The following is a 20,529-nucleotide window of genomic DNA, read 5'->3' as shown; positions in this document are numbered from 1 at the left end:
TGTGTGTATATATAAATGTACACACACATACACACACACACATATACACACTGTATACTGCATCAGCAAAATATATATATTATATATATTTATATAAATATAAGGAAGATTTCCCCCACCCACCCCAAACTTGTTTCTTAGTGTTTTCTTTTTTCTTTTGTACATGGAGATTAGGGAGTTTTAGAATTTTTACATACATTTTTAGCAAACAAGTTTTGATCTATTGGCTTCTCGGTGCAGTAATGCAATGGCAATCCATTGTGGTGCCAAAGGCTCATAACATGACAAAGAAGTTGAGAACACTAACGTCTTAGGAGGTGAGGCCAGCCCCACACGAACCTCCTGCACCCCTCTGGTCCATCGTGATTCATAAATACTAGACTCCCCCCCACCCCAAATGAATCATTAGACATTAAAAACAAATCAACAGAGTCACAAGGGGTCACATGCTTTCAGTATAAAGCACTCTCCTTCACTAGGTTGCTATCACAGTGCAGACTGACTGCCTGAATATGCTCAGGAGATTTAGTCAATATTGTATTTGGTTATGGAAAAGGCTCTCATTCTTTTTTTTTTTTTTTTTTTAAATCCAAAGTGCATAGTGAGAACAAATCAAAACATTTTCCTTTTCGGCATCATGTTCATCTAAGCATCTTCCTATGAGAGAACTGCCCAGATGACTTCTCTCTGTCCTCCCAACCTCTAAATAAAAACAAAAAACAAAAAAACAACAAATTTCCTTTTCGGCATCACGTTCATCTAAGCATCTTCCTATGAGAGGACTGCCCAGATGACTTCTCTCTGTCCTCCCAACCTCTAAAAATAAAAAAATTAAAAAATAAAAACAAGTTAAGCCATTTAGACATTTGTCAGCCTGGTAAACAGACTTTGCCAGCAAAGAGAAGTCCTACTATTGTGAAGAAAATCGATAAGACAAAAAGTACATATGATGACCCAACTACTGTGTTGTTGGGTAACTTATAAGGTTGACCTCCGACTTCATTGATGTAAAATCCTATTGGAAATATTAGGGCAGCCATACAGAAAAGGATCACTGTAAAACAAACCAAAACACAACATTAGTAACATGCTTTGGTGATGGAAAAAAAAAAACAAAAACAACAATGAAAATTTGGTACAAAGCAATTTATATGAGGGTCTGTGGATAACAAGGTCAAACCAGTGAAAACATGGACCCCTTGTCAAAAGATACAATTCCCCCAAGCTAACAAACCAAACACATTGGAAACTGAGCTACAGTTCTTTACACAAGTCTTTAGATGATTTTGAATCATGAACTCTGTGTGTGTGTGTGTGTGTGTGTGTGTGTGTACCATTTAGTAATTAAGGGCAGAGTTAGGGGTGATGTTCTGGCCCTAATATTTATTAGCTGGTCTGTTTCCTTTCTTAAAATAAGAGAAAATAGGAGAAATACTAACTATAAATGAGACACGTCAAGTCTCTAGCAAAGTGTCAGGCTGACAGAGTGCTAAGTAGACACTGTCGCTATTACATCACAGCTCTTACTGCTAGCTCCCCTCATAGTGGTAGAGGAATCCTAGGACAAAGGTACATAAACATAAGAACTACTTCTCTTACTCTGATTTTCAATCAGCTGGAGAAAGATCATCAGATCTCTGGGATGGTTAGCAAACTGTCAGAGTGGTTATCTCTCATGGATAAGTTCCAGAACAGTAACTCCTCTATCAGGTTCTGAACATACAGGCAACAAAGTGAGGAAGGGCAAGAAACTTCCTTTGGGTTTCATATATAAACACAATGAAATATATTTTTCACTAAATGTTTCTAGAAAGATTACCAGAAAACCCAGTGTCAGGGAAGAATTAATACCTGCCTAGTCTTTTACCAAGCAGTGTATTCCCCGTGCTACCAAAGAAATGCTTTTCCCAGAAAAGCATAAATTACCCACAGCAAGGCCAGCCTTCCTGAGAAATTATTTTTGTTTCTCGAAGGTCAAGTGCTCATGGTCCCTTGCATTTCTTGGGGCAGAAACCTTTTTGTGAAGATAGATGAACTAGCTGCTGGGTATGAAGATCTGGAACTTTCTGTAATTAACAAAATGAGAAACCTTTCCCAAGACAAAACTATACCCAGGAATATCAAGACAACCCTGGATAAATTATCAGTTGCTAACAGGTCTAAAATTTTCTGGGTGGGTCAATCAATCAACTTAATGCAATCATTTCCTGGATGGATTAACAACAACACATTAAATGGTAACATTTGCTTATGTAATATATCACTTAAGAAACATATCAGTATTTTTTGTGCTCTATCATTCTGGTAGATTATTATATATTACATAGACAGAAAATCTAGTTTATTTTAGACAAATGACTATACAAAACAATATCATACAAGCAAATCTGAATTCTTTGTGACACCTACAAATGAGAAATTTAGGCATCAGAATTCATTAGGGTTTGGGTCTTTTTGACTAGCAATCAACAATTTTAGATGTGCTGTAAACATCTACTTATCAGTGTGGATGAGTGGGTGAAACCAGTCTAATATGACCACTGGGGATGAATAAGGTGTATGTGAACCAATTGCAGGTCTTGGGGGATGTAGGCAAGAAGATCTCAAGCAGTAGGCTAGCTTGGGCTACAAACATGAGGCCCTGTGTCAACACAATGTGTGTAAACACACACACAAACACAGGTCCATTAGGGGCAAGATTATTCTTAAAACATTTTTCCCCCTCTGATATCGAGTAACTTAGGAAACAATAAAATAATTCAGAAGCATTTTAGTAGTATATACTCATTTGTTTGTGTTAATATGCAAATTTTCGCTACTGAAAAAATTCTGTCCTTTATAATGACAATAAATACTACAATTATAGTTAATATTTTGAACAATATTTTTCAAACTAGTTAGGAAAAGCTCAACAAAATTAGAGAAAAAAAATCAGTTTTGATTTTAAGGCCTAGAATTCTGATTCTCTATACTTTCTAGGGTCCAGATTTATGTGGATGGAGGAGTTTTTGTTTTAAGCTATTGAAAACTGTGAAGCTACTTCAGCTCTTAGATCATCATTTGTGTTTATAACAACTATCACATGTGAATATCAAACTCTGGTCCCAAGTAAGCTTGTAAAGACAGCATCATCTCCACCACAGCACAGACTTGTTGGTAGTGACAACAGGAGTAGCATGACATGAGGCTATAAGCCGAGAGTGGTGAAGGGGGCGCTGCAAAGGGCTCAGCAGGAAAAATACCAGCTGTGCAAGCGAGTGAGAGGCATGAGTTCAGACCCCAGCACAAGCTGGGCATGGCAGGCGGTTGGTGGAGACAGACGGACCTCCAGGGCTTCCTTGTGTCCTGTCTAGCCAAATGGTCAAGTTTAGTGAGAGACCTTGTCTCAAAAATTATGGTGGAGAGTGACAGGGAGGATACCTGATACCAACTTTTGGCTTCCATATGAGAACACACTCACTTGTGGGGACACACACACACACACACACACACACACACACACACACACACCACACACACACACACACTCAGTGATAAAATAATAGACTTATTTCTTGTTTCTCTTGTCCCCACAGCAAGTCTCATCATATGGGGCTCTCCTGACTGAGGACCTGTCACTAGAAAGTTACTCTCACATTATTACAAAAACCACTACCTAACTAATGAAAGAACTAGATATATGCCTGGGCAGTGGTGGCTCACGCCTTTAATCCTAGGACTTGGGAGGCAGAGGCAGGTGGATCTTTGTGAGTTCTAGGCCAGCCTGGTCTACAAAGTGAGTTCTAGGACAGCCAGGGCTACACAGAGAAATCCTGCCTCAAAAAATAAATAAATAAACAAAACAAACAAGAAAATAAATAAATAAACTCAAACTCTACATACAGCATGGTTCAAATACATCTTCAGGGCTGATCCATTAGGGGGAGCTCAGTTTCCCCCTGAACTGCTCCCCAGCCACCAGCCAGCAAGCACAGACTAAATGTCAATTTAAAATTTTAAAATTTTACTCCAAGCCATTTTAAGTGAAAGAATAGAGGTGCAGAATAGAGACACTTTTATATAAGTATGTATTTTTAGAGTAGATATGGATTTCTATGCATATAACATTACTCTTTAGAAACTGCCAACCATAGCAAGGGCCTCCCTCCAGCAAAGAGCTTCTGGGGGTTGGTGACAGGAATGAGTGGGACTTCACTTGGTTACCCACCCCTAGACTTGAATCACTATCATACGTGCATACAATCTCAAAAATAAAGGCAAACACATTGTACTTGGGAGTCAACTGTACACAAAGACTTTTTTTGTTGAAGGGGAATGAAAAACAGAGATAAACCCTAGTCCCCTTCCTTTCCTGGCTTCTGTGAGTATCTTACTGTTGTCCTTGCCTAACGTAAGATTGTTACATTATAGTTTAGATTGTTTGGTCTTTGATATTATTTTACTCATTAGTGAGCAAATCAATCATACCTAGATAAATGACTGTGTCTGTAAGTAAAGATACAAAATTAGGTTCTCTTTAAGTTCCTTATCAATATGCTGTCAGTTAGTGGCCTTATCTCTGTATCTGCCTCTGGCCCTCACTCTCTGGAAAAGAGTTGTCTCAGGTGTCTGACAAAAAAACAGCATGAGTTTGTTTCTCACTGTTTATTGAGGGTGAGGAGGAGTCGCTTACCTCAAAAGCAACTTGATTTAGATTCTAACAGTTGGGGAGATGTGTAGACAAGAATAACAAAGTCAGAAACAGAGTTCCACAGAAAGCTGGAGAGACAGGGGCTACCCTCAGCCTTTAAGACATAATGAGTTGTCTTAGCTGGACTGTCCTCTGGTGGGAGGGACAGCACCCAAGGCCTTCACATACCACCAGGCAGTGCTCTAACCCAGCTACATCTCTAGCTGAGCTAAACTGAGTTTTAATGTTAACAGAGATACTTGAGATTATCCTTTACTCTTTATAATAGTTATAAATAAAAACATTAAGCAGAAATAGTTGTGTTAAAACTATCTTTGGAGATGTATGCAACCTGAGATGAGTCTATGGCACCGCACAGAGCCCACGTCTTCATCCCATGACTGCAGCCCAGTGACCATGGCTACTTCGCACTAGACAGTACTCTCTGTGGGAGATGTTTAGCAGCATGCCTGGCCTCTGCTCACTAGCTACCAGCAGCATATCCCTAGTTGTGATTACAAAAAAATGTTTTCAAATATTGCCAAAAATATCCTGTGGTTAAAAAAAAAATTATTTTAGAGACAAAGAAAACAGAATTACAGAAATGTTTGTGTGTGTATATTTGTTCTCCTTAAACTTAGGATAAGTCTAAAGTGTTCAGCAATTAAACCAATTTTGCAAATTACAAGTTAATATTATATATAATTTGTAAATTCATAACACCACTGGGAACAGCTTAGTAGAATAAGAAACTTTGACAAACAATTACTAAAAACTAAACGTGTTGATTTTTCAATGGTCATTCAAACCCAGCAGAAACAAAAATTAACGATATTAAAAAGCAAATCATCGCCTCCATCTAAATTATATATTTTCCTAGATTTATCTTTATTTTGATAGAGGATACCGGTACCTTCATGAAGTGGAAGCCACTTGGGCTAGTGGTAGCTCAGAATCATAAACCTGAAACCCTTATGTTACAGAGAGTAAAAATACACCTCATTAAAAGAGCATTCGCACAAAGCAATGACAGCTGTGGGTGTCCTGGTCCTGCATCGACAATGCTGAAGAGCTGATGGGACTGTGCGATCTATCTCAGGGCCACGTGAGTGGTGCTCCAGGGAGATTTACCGAGTCCTTAGGACTGATCTTGATAATCTTCGTAAAAACGCCACTGTGTGCCTTCTAGACCAACTTAGGAAGCACGGGCTACTTACTTCCAGTGAATGCTATCCATCGAGCATATTTTGTAGCTTCTCTTCGCCAGTGGGAAGCCACCAGCAAACCACATGTGACAGTCAAGGAAATAATTCCCATGATGATAAAAAACAGGGTGGTGACCCACTCTGGGGGAAGCCGAGGAGGGATGCAGGTCCGGTCTCGTCCATGGATTGTTTGACACTGTCGCACTAGGCCCACAGTGAGTGCTCCTGGGAAGATGCAAAGGTGGGGAACAGTTTAGTAGGTCTGGCACACACGGGAAATATACACAAAACCTCTTTCATTAAATCTTGTTGATATCTGTGTGGGTAGTCCAAGCATTTAATTAGGGAGTTCTCTTCAGCAGTCTGATGCTGTTTATAATGTGACAATTCTTGGATTAATGTAGAAATGAACATAAGCAACAAAAACACGCCCCAAGAACCATAAAGATAGTTAATTAATTCAGCCATTTATTGAACAAATGCATTTTTTTCAGTCATGACAGTTTTTTTCACAGAAACTAGACCATAGTCCAGGCTAACTGGACACCATCAGGAGACTCCTTTCTTAATGTTTTTTCAGAGTACTTGTGTAAAGTACTGGTCTGGGTTCCAGGGAAACATCAGCAAAGTTGCTGGTTGAGGCCCCTGCCCTTCTTGAGCTTGCACACTGGCAGCAAGAACTGGATTTTTCTCTTTCTGGATTCAAGACTCACTGTATAGTACTTTATTTTGGCCGAGGAGGAAGTATATATAGGAAACTAAACACAAATTTGAAATATACCTAAGGATAATATCTAAAACTAAGTAATGCATTAAATGTTAAAGTGAATGTTATAAAAGTAAAAGATCTGACTCATTATTTTTATTATTATACAAGAGTTGGCATTGCTGCACCTTTATTGGCATGTGTCAATAGGAAAACAAAAGTTACAACAGCAAGCTGTAAAATACCCCACCGTCAATAACTTTTAAAAACTCTATTATTACTATTATTACTTGTTATTATTAATCTGCAGGGCAGTCTGAGATGTGTGTGTGTGTGTGTGTGTGTGTGTGTGTGCGCGCACGGCAGGGAGGCTGAGAAAGGCTTTGTGGAGTTGGTACTCCTTTCTATTTACCTGGGTTCAGGGGACCACACTCACGTGGTTGGGTTTGTGGGCAGAAGCTTTACCCATGAGCCCTCTTACTGTTCCCTCCGATTCAGATAAGTGAATTGATTTCTGCGAAGCACCAAGTGCTATTTGGTGTGAATTATTTCAGAGAAACCAAGGTTAGGAAGGTAAAAGACTATTTTCTCTTTTTCCACACAAAGAATTAAAATTTTCTTTCAAATAAAAGCTGTCCACTCTGTAAGAGTGACTGCAAATAGGGAGCAGCTACCAAAACAAAAGTGTAAACCTGAAGAGTCACGGCCAGCGGGACAACAGCACATTCCTGACTCCTTCTGGAGAGGGGGTATCTTTCTTGGCTGGCCTTTTGTTTCCAATATGAGTACTGCCCTCCCCCTGGTCCACATCGGCACTCCCTCAGAATCACAGCACCTGCCAGGAACAGGGCCTTCTTTTGGACAGTCCTCAAAATGGGAGCAGCGGGGGTGGGGGTGGGGTGAGGAGATGGGGTGGGGGGGTGGCACTGGGTCTGTCTGTACAGAGTAGGTGGGTAGGTAAGCTTCTTAGGAAGAAGTGCTTTGTTCAACTTGGATTTTTCCATCAATCCAGTTATAGAAATAAAATGTGTTAAAAAGAAAGAGAAATGAGCTGGAGAGAGGGCTCAATAGTCAAAAGCACACTGCTCTTACAGAGAACCCAAGTTTAGTTCCCAGCACCTACTGTAGGGTGGCTCACAACTAGGTGTAACTCCAGCTTCTCTTCTGACCTCTGTGGATAACTGCACTCATTCCTACAAAGACACACACACACACACACACACACACACACACACACACACACACACACACACACACATATTCTGTAGATGAGTGTTATACATATATGCCTTTATGCCAGAAGAGAGCATGTGATCCCATTTCAGATGTTTGTGCGCCATCGTTTGGTTGCTGGGACTTGAACTCAAGACCTCTGGAAGAACAACCAGTGCTTCTTAACTGCTGAGCCATCTCTCCACCCTCCATAACTCAGTTTTGAAAGCACTTTTCTTTTCTAATCTATTTTAGTGTTTGTTTTGTTTTGTTTTATTTTAATCATGTGCATGGTATGGGAATGATGCATGTGAGTTTGCAAGTGTTTTTTAAGACAGGAGCTCTCCCTGAGGCATTCAAATTCAGCTAGGCTATGGCCAGCCAGCAAGACACCAGAATCCTCCAATGCTAATTCTAACTGGTCAGTCCTCTGAGAAGATAAGTTGTGCTTTTTCTTTTAAATCAATTTCAATTAGGTCCATCTGATGATTCCTGGACAGGTGCAAGCAACACAGACACAATATGAGGACTGTCACAGGCAGCACAGAGAACAAATTGAGCAAACCTTTACAGTACTGCCTCCTTATGTCACCAACTGAGGAGTGGAACCTAGAGGGTGTTACTTGACTTCTTAAACAGTACAAGTTTACACTGAATAAATCACATTGACAAAGCATTATATTGTAATTCTGGAAATAAAGAAGACATTCAAAGCTGTGCCCACCAACTCCTAACAGGAAACCACTCCCAATCATTCAGCAAAAAGACTTCTAAAAAACTACACTCTTGTAGTGGTGGTTCCATTTATAAAAGGTGAACTGTAATGATGAAAGACACTTGCACAAAATGCAACACTGTGGATTTCTATTATGGAGGCAACTGTCTCCACAATTCAACATACAAAGGAAGCTTGACTGGCAACTCTCCACATCTACTGACAAGATCAGCACTGAGGATTATCTTGTGCATCCAAATATTAAAATCTTGTCCAATGCATTAGATTGAAAGCTTTCTCCTTGAGAATATTTTTGAGTACCCTCATGTTCCCCCTCTAACTCTGGTTAAGGACAGGGCGAGGATGCCTAATGTGCCCTCCAATTGTCAGAGTAAGACTTCATTTTGTCATCTCTCCTGTCTAGTAAACCACAGCAAATAAACAGGAACAGAACAAGCAAGAAAATAAAAATGACAGTTACATGCAAACTGGAGAAACCATGATGAATGTTCAGCTGTAGAGAGGTTCTGCACCTGTATCTCTTAACATTCCTTATCACAACAAAGCAAGACTGAATACTTAGCACCTCTAAAGGGGAGCAGATTGGTAAAGCAAGCAAACATTTACAATAATGTCGTTCACTCTGCCCCGTAGCAGCTCTGAAAGGAAGGTCAGCTAATTTTAATTGGCAATTAGAGGGTATGCTGCACAAAAGAACACTAATACACATATTTTGGTGTGTGCTGGGTTTGCAGTAGTGGTGTCTACTCAAATACACGAGGCCCCAAGTTCAATCACTAACATCCGCAGAGAATTACTGAAAGGCTCCCAAATGCCTGGCTGTTAGAGCAGTGAGATTCCCAAAACAATTCCCTCCTGCTTACAGTGAAAACAAATTTTCCTCAAATAGAGAAGGGTTAGTGTCAACAGTGGTCAGCCAATGTTATACTTAGCCATCTGGAGTAAGACTGTAATTCAATAGCATTTATGAATTTATGATACAGTCACACGTAGTCTATGGGCTAATTGAGAGAGTCTGCACAGTCAATTGCTTGGGGATTTAGATTTTGTTAGTGTGAGCACTTTGAACAGGCCTTTAATTTTGTGTGTGTGTGTGTGTGTGTGATTTTCCAAGACAGGGTTTTCCCATGGCTTTGAAGATTGTCCTGGAACTCTGAAACTAGCTCTGGTAGACCAGGCTGATCTCGAACTCAGAGATCCGATTGCCTCTGCCTCCCGAGTTCAGGCCTTTACATTTTATCTTTATTTCAATGAATTATCTCTGGACCATCTTTTACTGCCTCTAGATTTTCTAACACATTTTGTCTGCATCACAGTCACACAGCTGCTGTTAAAAGTAGCTTTGGGGGTAATGGTGGTGCTGGATACTGAACCCAGGGATCTTCTAACCTCAGAAGTGGGGATTAAAAAAATAACAGAACACAGCTGGGCACGGTGGTGCATGCCTTAAATTCCAGCCTTCAGGAAGCAGAGGCAGGCAGATCTCTGAGTTTGAGGCCAGCCTAACTTGCAAAGTGAGTTCCAGGACAGCCAGGGCTACACTGAGAAATCCTATCTTGAAAGACCAAAAAACCAAGCCAAACAAAAACCCCCACAAACAAACAAACAAACAGAAAACCAGAATGTCATCTTTGGGGGGGGGGAACTATACTTTGAACTTCATTGGGAAACCATCAAATGAACTGTAGCAATGGGTACACAGCAGGAATCAAATGGATTACATTAGAACCACACCACATTCCAGAGGTTCTCTTTAAAAACTGTTGTTCAGTGTGGCTTCTTGCGGTACACCTGGTAAAGCAAAGGCCCAACCATTCACTAATTTCTGTTTTAAACAAGTTTTTGCCTTTTGAAGGCGCCTGTAACTGCATTCCCCAAGCAGCTAATCTATCTTTACCCTGCAGCTGTTGCCTAGGTAACCAATCCATCCAAATAAAAGATTTATACACTTATAGAAAAAAGGAAACCAAACTAGAGGGTACAGCTTTCCACAAGGCTCACAGGATGACTCCCACCTGTGTATCATCCACTATAGAGTCACAGGAGTCCTGCTCTGCTGAGTGGGACTGAAGCTCATCCTCTAGACCAGTCTCTGAGATGACTTAGCACAGCCAGTCTGAGCACGCCTGCTGCCACAGCGATGATTAGGAGGTATGTCATCACTGTGTTTAAGGCACTGACACAGAAAATCTGTAACCCAAGGCTGAGAATAGGCACACATGCCCACCAGAGTCTGTCACAGGCAAATCATGTGATGTGACCACCAACCTGGACCTGATCCCCCTGCTTTCTACAATAAAACATAGTCTTGGCAAGTTGCTTACTGGCTACACATACCAAACAAATGCTTCACCATGAATGTCTTAGTGACTGATAAAGGTTGAATTTCTGCCCTTCCAACAGCAGTGGTGTTTAAGTAAGTGACACCACTCCAACTTTAACTGAAAGGATGGAGATTCTCATTTAAAAGACAGCTTGAGTGAGGGAATTTAACAGAACTCAGAGCAAGTTTAGACAGAGGAGGTGGGGAGTGGCTAAGGCAGCTAGGGATGCACACACAGTGTGCCCTCCTGTCACTGATGCTTCTAGTCTCCAGCCCCTGAATTTTCTTCCCAGCTGTTACTTTCCTATTTCCTATTGGGTGACAGCTGATATGCTGAATGAGTGGTAGCACAGACACAGAAGCTTTAACACTTGCCAACAAGGGTTCAGTTGCCAACACCATGTCAGGCAGGCAGCTCAGGGATCTATCCGGCCACTGACACCTGATGGGAGATGTCATTCTGTATATGTTTCTCATACTGGTTAATAAATAAAGCACTGTTGGCCAATAGGAAAGGAAGATAGGAGAGACTAGGAGACGAGGAAAGAGGAAGTAGGAAGGAGGAGTCAAGATGGAGAGTCTGGAGAAAGCAGTATGCCGCCGGCTCCCCGGTAAGAGAAATACATAGATCAACAAAAATGGGTTAATAATTAAGGCAGAGCTAGCCGATAAGAAACAAGTAACCGGGCCAACAGTATTGTATCAAATACAGAGTCTCTGTGTATTATTTGGGGCTGGCGCGGCGGCAGGACAAGACCGGGAGGCAGCAGGTGGAAAAACCGTACTCATTACAGACACCAATGTGGACACAGTGCTTAGCCTGGCCACTGATATCAAGGTGGATACAATGCTTAGCCTCCCCCTCCTGTTACTCAGGATTTTGGATATCCTAATATATGGTTCATTACAATTGTCTCTTTGGCCTGTTTGCTTTTTGGTCAGTTCACTTTTTATAAACTTCTGTGTCCTAGCATAAACAAGAAGTAGCAGATGAAGGGGGCTGGAGAGATGGCTCAGAGGTTAAGAGCACTGATTGTTCTTCCATAGGTCCTGAATTCAATTCCCAGTAACCACATGGTGGCTCTCACAACCATCTATAATGGGATCTGGTGACCTCTTCTGGTGTGCAGGCAAAATACTGTATACATAATAAATAACATCTTTAAAAAAAAAAAAAAGATGGTGTCTGTTCATGGCAATCAGACACTGAGTTTAAAAAAAAAAAAAAAAAAAAAAAAGAAGTAGCAGATGAAAATGACCACTAACCATGGTTCTGGAAAGAAATATCTTGGTGATATCCCAGGAACTAGTAAGTACATGTACCACAGAGCCAAGGGTATCAAACTATAAGCAGCTGGTAGCCTTTCCTTTAAGAGAGCAATGCTTATTATACAAGGCTACCTAAGGAAATGTTTCTTCATGTTCAGCTGCTCAAGCATCCAGAAACCACTGCAGCTATAAACCAAGGGGCCCAAACTACTCCTTATCTTCATGCTGTCCATGGGAGGCTGGTTTTGCAGGCATGCAAAACTGCAACAATTTACATGATCACCAATGCTTCCATTCAGGCTTCAAAAGAAAGCCCAGGAGGCCAGTCAATGTGTAGCAAGGTCAGACCCTTGTGGGAACTTGTGGGAGGGCACTTGAAACAGTGACAGCAAAGCTGAAGATGACACAGAAAGCACAGGAAGTCGGAGAACACAGGAACACAGAATGTCTGCCAAGGAAAGCCACAGGAAAGAAGGACTAGCCCAGCAGAGGCCATGTGGGTTGTGACCAAATTACCCATAGGGTTGGAGCTGCCAAGTCCACTGGCACTCACCATGCTCAAAGCTGTGGTTTCAAACTTGTCCTGCTGAGCCTCAGTCTTTGTCTCTCTTCCTTTCCACACTCCAGTGGCCCCGTTAGTAAGGGAATGAATGCTTACTCTGTGCCACTGTATATCGTCTGCTCTCCTCCCCCAACCAGTTTCCCTGTGTAGTCCTATAGACCAAGCTGGCCTTGAATTCAGAGATCTGCCTGCCTTTGCCTAACGAGTGCTGGGATTAAAGGCGTGCATGCACCACCACCACCACCACCTCCTGGCACCAAATTGAGAGATACCCAGCAGTTTAGAAAGTACACCTCGGGGTCCATCTGTGAGGGGAGATATGAAGACAATTAGATCATGAGGGCTCTCATCAATGGCTTCATGTGGAAGACCCTCAGGAGGTATAGAACATGATGGAGTAGGTTCCTGGATAAACCTTAGAAGGGCAGACTGAGTGCAAGCTTCTTCCTGCTTCTCTTCAGTCATGAGCTGAGCAACCTCGCTCCACCACATGCTCTTGCTGCTATACTGTCTGTGTGACCACAAGGCCAGAGCAATGGAGGAAGCTGACCGTGCATGAAACCTCAAACTGTGAATCACAGTAAACCTCTTCCCAGTAAAATAACTATAATAAAGAAGTACTGATACACGCTAGAGCGTGAATGAACCCTGAAAAGCATGATGCTAAATGAAGAAGTGAAACATCAAAGGCCACTTACAGAATGGTGCCGCTTATATGGACTCCAAAGAGGCAGGAAGCAGATCTGTGGTCACCGGCAGAAATGGAGGGACTGAGGAAAACTTATTTTCTAGCATTAATTTTTTTATTATTATTTTAGTGTATGAATGTTTCTGTGTACCACATATGCGCCTGGTGACAATGGAGGTCAGAAGGCATGGATTGTGTAGAACTGAAATTACAGGTAGTAAGCCACCATAAGGTTCTGGGAATTGAATTCAGGTCCTCAGGAAGAGCAGCCAGTGCTCTTAAACCACTGAGCCATCATCTCTGCAGGCCCCGAACTATACATTTTGAAAAGGTGATTTTACCACATTTTTCAGTCAAGTTTAGACTTCTATTAAATTCAATAGCATGCTAAAACTTCCTCCTGCCCTGTATAATTACATTGCTTCTATATTTTCTGCATCAGACAAACCCTATGTTTATGTATTTAAAGCCAGTGACAGTTTTACTGTTTGTTGGCTTTTTTAAAAGAGAAAAGCTGGGGCTGAGGAGATGGCTCAGTGGTTCCTCTCAGAGCACCAGTTTGGTTCTCAGCACCTACCTTCAGGCAGCTCACAGCCATTTGCACCTCCAACACCAGAGGACCCTGTGGTGATATTTATTTATGCTGATATTTATTATTGTCTGAAGACCAGAGAAGCAAAGCAGCCAGCCACTAGAGAGTTCTCACCTCTACCAATGCTCAGACTGAAGGGGCGATCCTGTCCTTAGACTGCATCTCCAGACTGCATCCTGTCTCCTTCCATCTTATATTCCTCTCTCCCACCATCCATGTCACCCATGTCTCCTCCTCCCTAGTGCTAGGGAGTAAAGGTGTGGCATCCCAAGCTGGAATCAAAGGTAAAGGCGTGAGCTCTGTTTCTCTTTCAGACTGATTCACTCTCAGGGATTAAAGATGTGTACCACCACTGTATGGCCTCTATGGCTAGCTAGTGTGGTGATATAGCTTATGATTTAATAAAGCTTGCCTGGAGATCAGAATGCAAAGCTAGCCATAGCTATAGAAGTTGGGCAGTAGTGGCACACACCTTTAATCCCAGGACTCAGGAGACAGAGGCAGATGGATCTCTGAGAGTTCAAGGCCACTCTGGGTTACATAAGAGTAAAGCAGTCTAACAGAAAAACAGAGCTCACACCTTTAATCCCAGCACTAAAGAGAATATAAGGAGCTTAGTGCAGGCTCAGTAGCAGTCTGAGATTTGGTGAGGAGTCTGGAGATTCAATCTGAGGTTCAGTGGATCACCCCTTCGGTCTGAGGTGAGAGCTATCTGGTGGCTTGGCCACTTTGCTTCTCTGATCTTCAGCTTGAATCCCAGTATCATCTGTCTGTGGGTTTATATTAATTTGTGCTACAGGCTAGCTTTGCAATCTGATCTTCAGGCAAGCTTTGTTAGATTACAAACAAATTATGGCTACAGGACCAGGATGTTTCTGGCCTCTCCAGGTACCTGTACTCTCATGCATACCATCCATCCTCTCATGCTTGGCTGTGACTGGCCTGTTTGAGCGAAGTCAGTTCTTAACAGTAAAGAAGACCTCTTGCATGTGAAAAAAAATTATTGTCTTCCTTCCTGCTACTAGGATGCATATAGGTGTGGATATTCTTAAAATCTGTCCTATTTTGGGTTTGTTGACATTCTTTAATATACAGATAAGACAATTCCTCAAGTTGGGGATCTTCTCCCCATTCTTTCCCTGGTGCCTTGCAGCTCCTCTCCTTCTTTCTGGAACTCCCATTATTTGTACATGGCATTTGTGGTACTATATCATATGTCTCTAATGCTCCATTCATTTTCATTATCTTGATTTCTGCCCCTTGCAGTGAAAGATCACAATCAATATACTGCTGATACTTATTCCTGTTCAGTTTTCATTTTGGCTACTGAATTTTCAATTCCAGACTTTCTACTTTAAGGTGTTCTCTTTATCAAGTCACTGTTCACTTTTGGGATATACTTATTAATATAAAATTTGATTTAATTTCTATCTCAGCAGTTCTCAACCTATGGGTTTCAAGCCCCACAGGGGTTGCATACCAGATATCTTGCATATCAGATATTTACATTACAATTCATAACAGTAACAAAATTAGAGTTATGAAGTAGCAATGAAATAATTTTGTGGATGGGGTCACCACAACATGAGGAACTGTATTAAAGGGTCCCAGCTTTAGGACAGTTGAGAACCACTGCTCTATCTAAAGAGTCAAAGGCTGGAATTCCTCAGACAATTTCTGCTGACTGCTTTTATTTTTTCCTTATAAACCATAATTACCTGTTTCCTTGAGTGTCTTATAGTTTCCAGTTAAAAATTGGAAGTTTCAGCCAGGTGTGGTGGTGTAACCCTTTAGTGCAATACTTAAGAGGCAGAGCCTGGTTTACATATGGCAAGAGGAAAGGTGACTGCATACAGCACACAGTGTACCAGGTATGGCAGGATGGGGACCAGCTCCTCCCTTTCTGTCATGTATTCTTGTTACTGTTTGGCTCACAACCCTGCCAATACATAAAGACTGATTTTTTTTATATGTCTGGCCTCTCATCCATTAAACCCTTGAATTTATTAGCAGACTTCTTAGCCAGTGCTGAGGCCTGTGTACAAAGGTAATTTTCAATTCTGCCTAAGCCTTCACTTCCTGTTTGAGCAGAAGTGGAAGGTCAACTAGAGGTGAAAAATGTGAGGTGCCGTCTACACCTCCTTTCTGGGCTCCTGGACAGCCTGATATGTTTGTGGCCTTCCAACCCTCTAAAGCATTTTGATAGCTTCCATCTTTAAAAAATTTTTATATTGTTTCTTTTGTGTTTTTGAGATTATAATTACATTATTTCCCCCTTCCCTTTCCTTCCTCCAAATCTTCCCATAAACCTCTCCAAGCTCCTTTTCAAATTCAAATTCATGTCCTCTTTTTTTATTAACTGTTTTACACACACACACACACACACACACACACACGTACATGTATATGCATATTTATGTATATACACATATTCCTAAATACATAAGTACAACCTGTTTAGTCTATGATGTTACTTGTATATGTGTTTTCAGGGCTCATCATTTAGTACTGGATAACCAATTGGTGTGCTCTTCCCTGGGGAAGGCTTTGTCTTACACACTCTGCATTCTTTAGTTGCCTGTAGTTCTTTGTATAGTTGAAGTCTCCTAGGCTCTTCCCACCCCTTCCACTTTGGCATGTCCTTGTTCAGCTCATGTTTAGGCAGTTATGTTAGTGAGACTTTATGAGATTCCTAGGAGGCACAGCCTCCAAACAGGAACCTCTAATCCTCTGCAACCCTAAACCCTGCCACTTGAGGACCTCAAGTCCTGAGCCCAAGTATATGGACCCTAAGTAGCATCTCCTATTGCTGCTGCAGTCCTGGCCCCTGGCACTTAAGGACTACCTGTAGAACCCTGTGAACCTTCCACAGACTCCTGAAGATCTGTACTGAGAATCCTCTAACTCTTGTTCTTATGCTCACAAGCTTTACATAGCCATAGCTGAGCTGGGACCACTTCTAAGGCCCTACTCCCACATCATGACTGAACTCCAAATGCCATTCATCTGGTCTATAACATGACAAACTGGGGTAACAGCAAAGAGAGATCCAAATAGCCACTCAGAGCTGGGACAGACATCCACCCCATGAAACATTGCCAAGGACCTAACTGCAGTGCCCAGGTCCCACTGCAACAAAACAACAGGAAAACTAAGACAATACATCTCCTCTAACAACTAGTTTCATAGTACTGATCCCCCAAAAAAAGCAGCCAAGATGCTGCCCATTATAATTATTTCAAAATTGCAATTCTAATCATGTTTAAAGAATTCAAGGAATATATGAATATGTGCTGGAATGAAGATGACAAGAACACAAAACACAGCTGAATGAAATAAAGAGAAAATTCAAGGTAAGAAAACAATTTAATAACAAGAATTTCCAAAGAAAAACCAAAAAGAATCAAAATGTAAGGTGAAAAGTGGAGAAGTCAAATTAAAAGTCCAATGGAAAACCTCACCAACAGTGTGGATCATGTGGAAGAGAGTGTCAGGGTGTGAAGATATTTGGATCATTCTTCAAAAACAAAACCGACACAAAACCCTTTAATGGAATGTGCAAGAACTCTGGGACATCATCAAAAGACCAAGCCTATGAATGATTAGTCTTGAAGGAGAAGAAACCCAAAACCATATAATATATTTTCAAGAAAATCATAGAAGAAAATGTCTCAGAATTTAAGGAATCAGATGCCTACCAAGTTGCAAGAGGTACACAATACCACACAGAAAGGTCAAAAAAGAAACTCCCCATAACACATAACATTGAAAACACTAAATGGACAAAACAAAGGATTTTGAAAGCTGCAAGAGAAAAAGATCAAGCCACATATAAAGATAAGGTCATCAGAGTACCATTTGATTTTTCAATGGAGACTTTAAAAACCAAAAGGGCTTGGACTGATATTCTACAAGTTCTGAAAGACCACAGATGCCAGCCAGCCCAGGCTACCACACCAAGAAAAGCTATCCATTATGATACATGGAGAAAGAAAAACTTAATAATAAAAATAGATTAAAGAAATTTACAACCACTAAGGCAGCTCTACAGAGGATAATAAAAGGAATATTTTGTCCTAAAGAAAAGGATAAACACATTCAAAAGAGAACAAGGAATAATAACCCAGAACACGTCATGAAAAGAGGTCCAAGGAAACACTACAAAAACAACAAAATGATAGGAATTAATACACACTGTCCAATAATAACTCCTAATAGTAATAGCCACAACTCCCCAATAAAGAGATACAAACTGACAGACTGCAGTAGAAAAACAGAGCCCATCTTTTTGCTTCCTCCAAGAAACACAACTCACCATCAATGCTAAACATCCTGGGGTAAAAGGATGGAAAAAGTGTTCCAAGCAATGGAACTAAGAACAAACAAGCATAACTATTTTAGTATCTGAGAATAGACTACAAACCAAAACTAGTTAGGAGAGGGTAACTTCATACTCATTAAAGAAAAAAATCATCAAGAAAATATGACAATTTTAAACTTATATGCACTAAGCATAGGTGTATCAAATTCCATGAAATAAATACAATTTGATTAAAAACCACAGATTAACTTCAACAGTTTGACAGTGGGTGAATCCAATAACCACTTTCAGCAATAGACAGGTCATCCAGTCAAAAACTAAAGGCAGAAACATTACAGTTAAATGATACTCCAAACCAAATGGATCTAACAGACATCTACAGAGCATTCCACCCAAAGAGGAAAGAATACATGTTCTTCTCAGCCCATGGAGACTAAGCAACACATTATTAGAATGATAATTGCATCAAGAAAGAAAGAAGGAAATTTTAGAAATGATAGAAAATGAAAATACAACATATGAAAATTGATGAGATACAATGAAGGCACACTAAGAGGAAATCTATAGTATTATCTATCTATCTATCTATCTATCTATCTATCTATCTATCTATCTATCTATCTATCCATCCATCCATCCATACTGGCTGTGCTTGTAAAGGACTTGAGTATGGCTCTAAGAACATGGCAGCTCACAACGGTCTGTAACTACAGTTCCAAAAGATCCAACACCCTCTTCAGACCACCAAACGCAGCAGACATACATGTGATGCAATACATACATGCAGACAAAGCACTTTCAAAGCAAATAAATCTTAAAGATATTTTGAGATCTCCAATTAATAACTTAATGATACATTTGAAGGCTTGAGAAAACATGAACAGCACCACCCCAAAACAGAATAAAAAAGAGATAATTAAAACCAGAGCTCAAATTAGTGAAATAGAAACAACTAACAAACAAAAACAATACAAAGAATCAATGAAACAAAGAGTTGGTTCTTTTAAAACATTAACAAGATTGACAAACCTTTAACCGAATTAACCAACACACAGAGAAGACCCAAATTATTGAAATTAAAGGTGAAATGGAAGCCATCACGACAGACACAGGACATTCAAAGAATCATGAAGACAAACTTTAAAAAACAAAAACAAAACAAAACAACAACAACAAAAAAACAAAAAACAAAAAACAAAACCAAATCAAACCACACCAAAACAAAACAAAAAAACTTGCAAAAAAACAAACTCTATTCCAAGGCCAGGAAAGGTTCACACCATTAATCTCAACACTCAGAAGGCAATCGGCAGGTGATCTCTGTGAGTTTCAGGCCAGCCAGGGATACAAAGAGAGACCTGTCTCAACAAAGCATAATGAAACTAATTCCTACACTACTAACTGGGATAAAAAAAAAAAAAAACTAAGATATGGATTAATTTCTAGACGTATATGACAAGTCAAAATAAGAGAAATGGATTAATTTCTAGATGTATATGATCGTCAAAACTAAATCAGTATGAAGTAAATAACTTAAACCTCCCTATAACCAATGAGATAAAAATAATAATAAAAAAAAAAATCTCCCCACTAAAAAAAGTCCAGGACCAGATGGCTTCAGCATAGAACTCTACCAGACCTTCCAAGAACTAATTCCAACACTCCTCAGATTACTCCATAAAACAGAAAAGGAACACTTGAAAGTTCTTTTATAAAACCAGTATCACCCTGACAGCAAAACCAGAAAAAGACCATGCAAAAAAGGAAAATTATAGGCCTATCTCTCTGACACAAAAAAATTCTCAATAAAATACTTTTAAGACAAATTCAAGAACACATTAAAAAGATCATCCACTAGGATCAAGACAGTTTCATCCCAGAGATACAGAGATGGTTCAAGATAAGATGCAGAAAAGTCTTTTAACAGATTTAACATCCTTCATGATAAAAGTCCTAGAGAATCTAGGAATATAGGGGACATGTCTCAATATAATAAAGGCAACTGCTGTACAGAACTGTTCTCAGAGTCAAACTGCCACCTTCAGGAGTTCAGTTGGGTCTGCTCACCAAAGAGCATCACAGCAGGCAGGGCTTGCTGACTATGATGGAGGGACCAAAAAGAATCATGGAACCCTAACTACATATGGCCTCAGAGTCTCTGGGAAGGGATAGATGATATATGCAGGGGAGGCTTAAGGGAGGAGACTTCATTTATATAGCCACGGGGGAGTCAATATCCATGGCTT

The 20,529-nt window shown here is 40.4% G+C and overlaps 1 protein-coding gene across 2 annotated transcripts in view; it reads right to left on the bottom strand.

Annotated features, from left to right (window-relative positions):
- Positions 1 to 563: 563 nt before the first annotated feature.
- Positions 564 to 20,529, bottom strand: part of Mosmo (modulator of smoothened) — a 55,127-nt gene continuing 35,161 nt past the window's right edge. The window contains exons 2-4 of one of the 2 annotated variants that reach the window (XR_007835018.1): positions 5,887 to 6,099; positions 815 to 1,054; positions 564 to 700 (exon numbers count right to left, since the gene is read on the bottom strand). Coding sequence is in view for 1 of the 2 variants with exons in the window: in XM_051192831.1 (XP_051048788.1) it covers positions 870 to 1,054; positions 5,887 to 6,099 (398 nt within the window). In the remaining variant the exon portion in view is untranslated. The other variant, XM_051192831.1, reaches the window with a different exon arrangement.

This window comes from Phodopus roborovskii, unplaced genomic scaffold (genome assembly GCF_943737965.1).
Source record: "Phodopus roborovskii unplaced genomic scaffold, PHOROB, whole genome shotgun sequence".
NCBI lineage: Eukaryota > Metazoa > Chordata > Mammalia > Rodentia > Cricetidae > Phodopus > Phodopus roborovskii.
The sequence above is the reverse complement of the archived record's forward strand: the minus strand, read 5'-3'. Positions and strand labels throughout refer to the sequence as shown.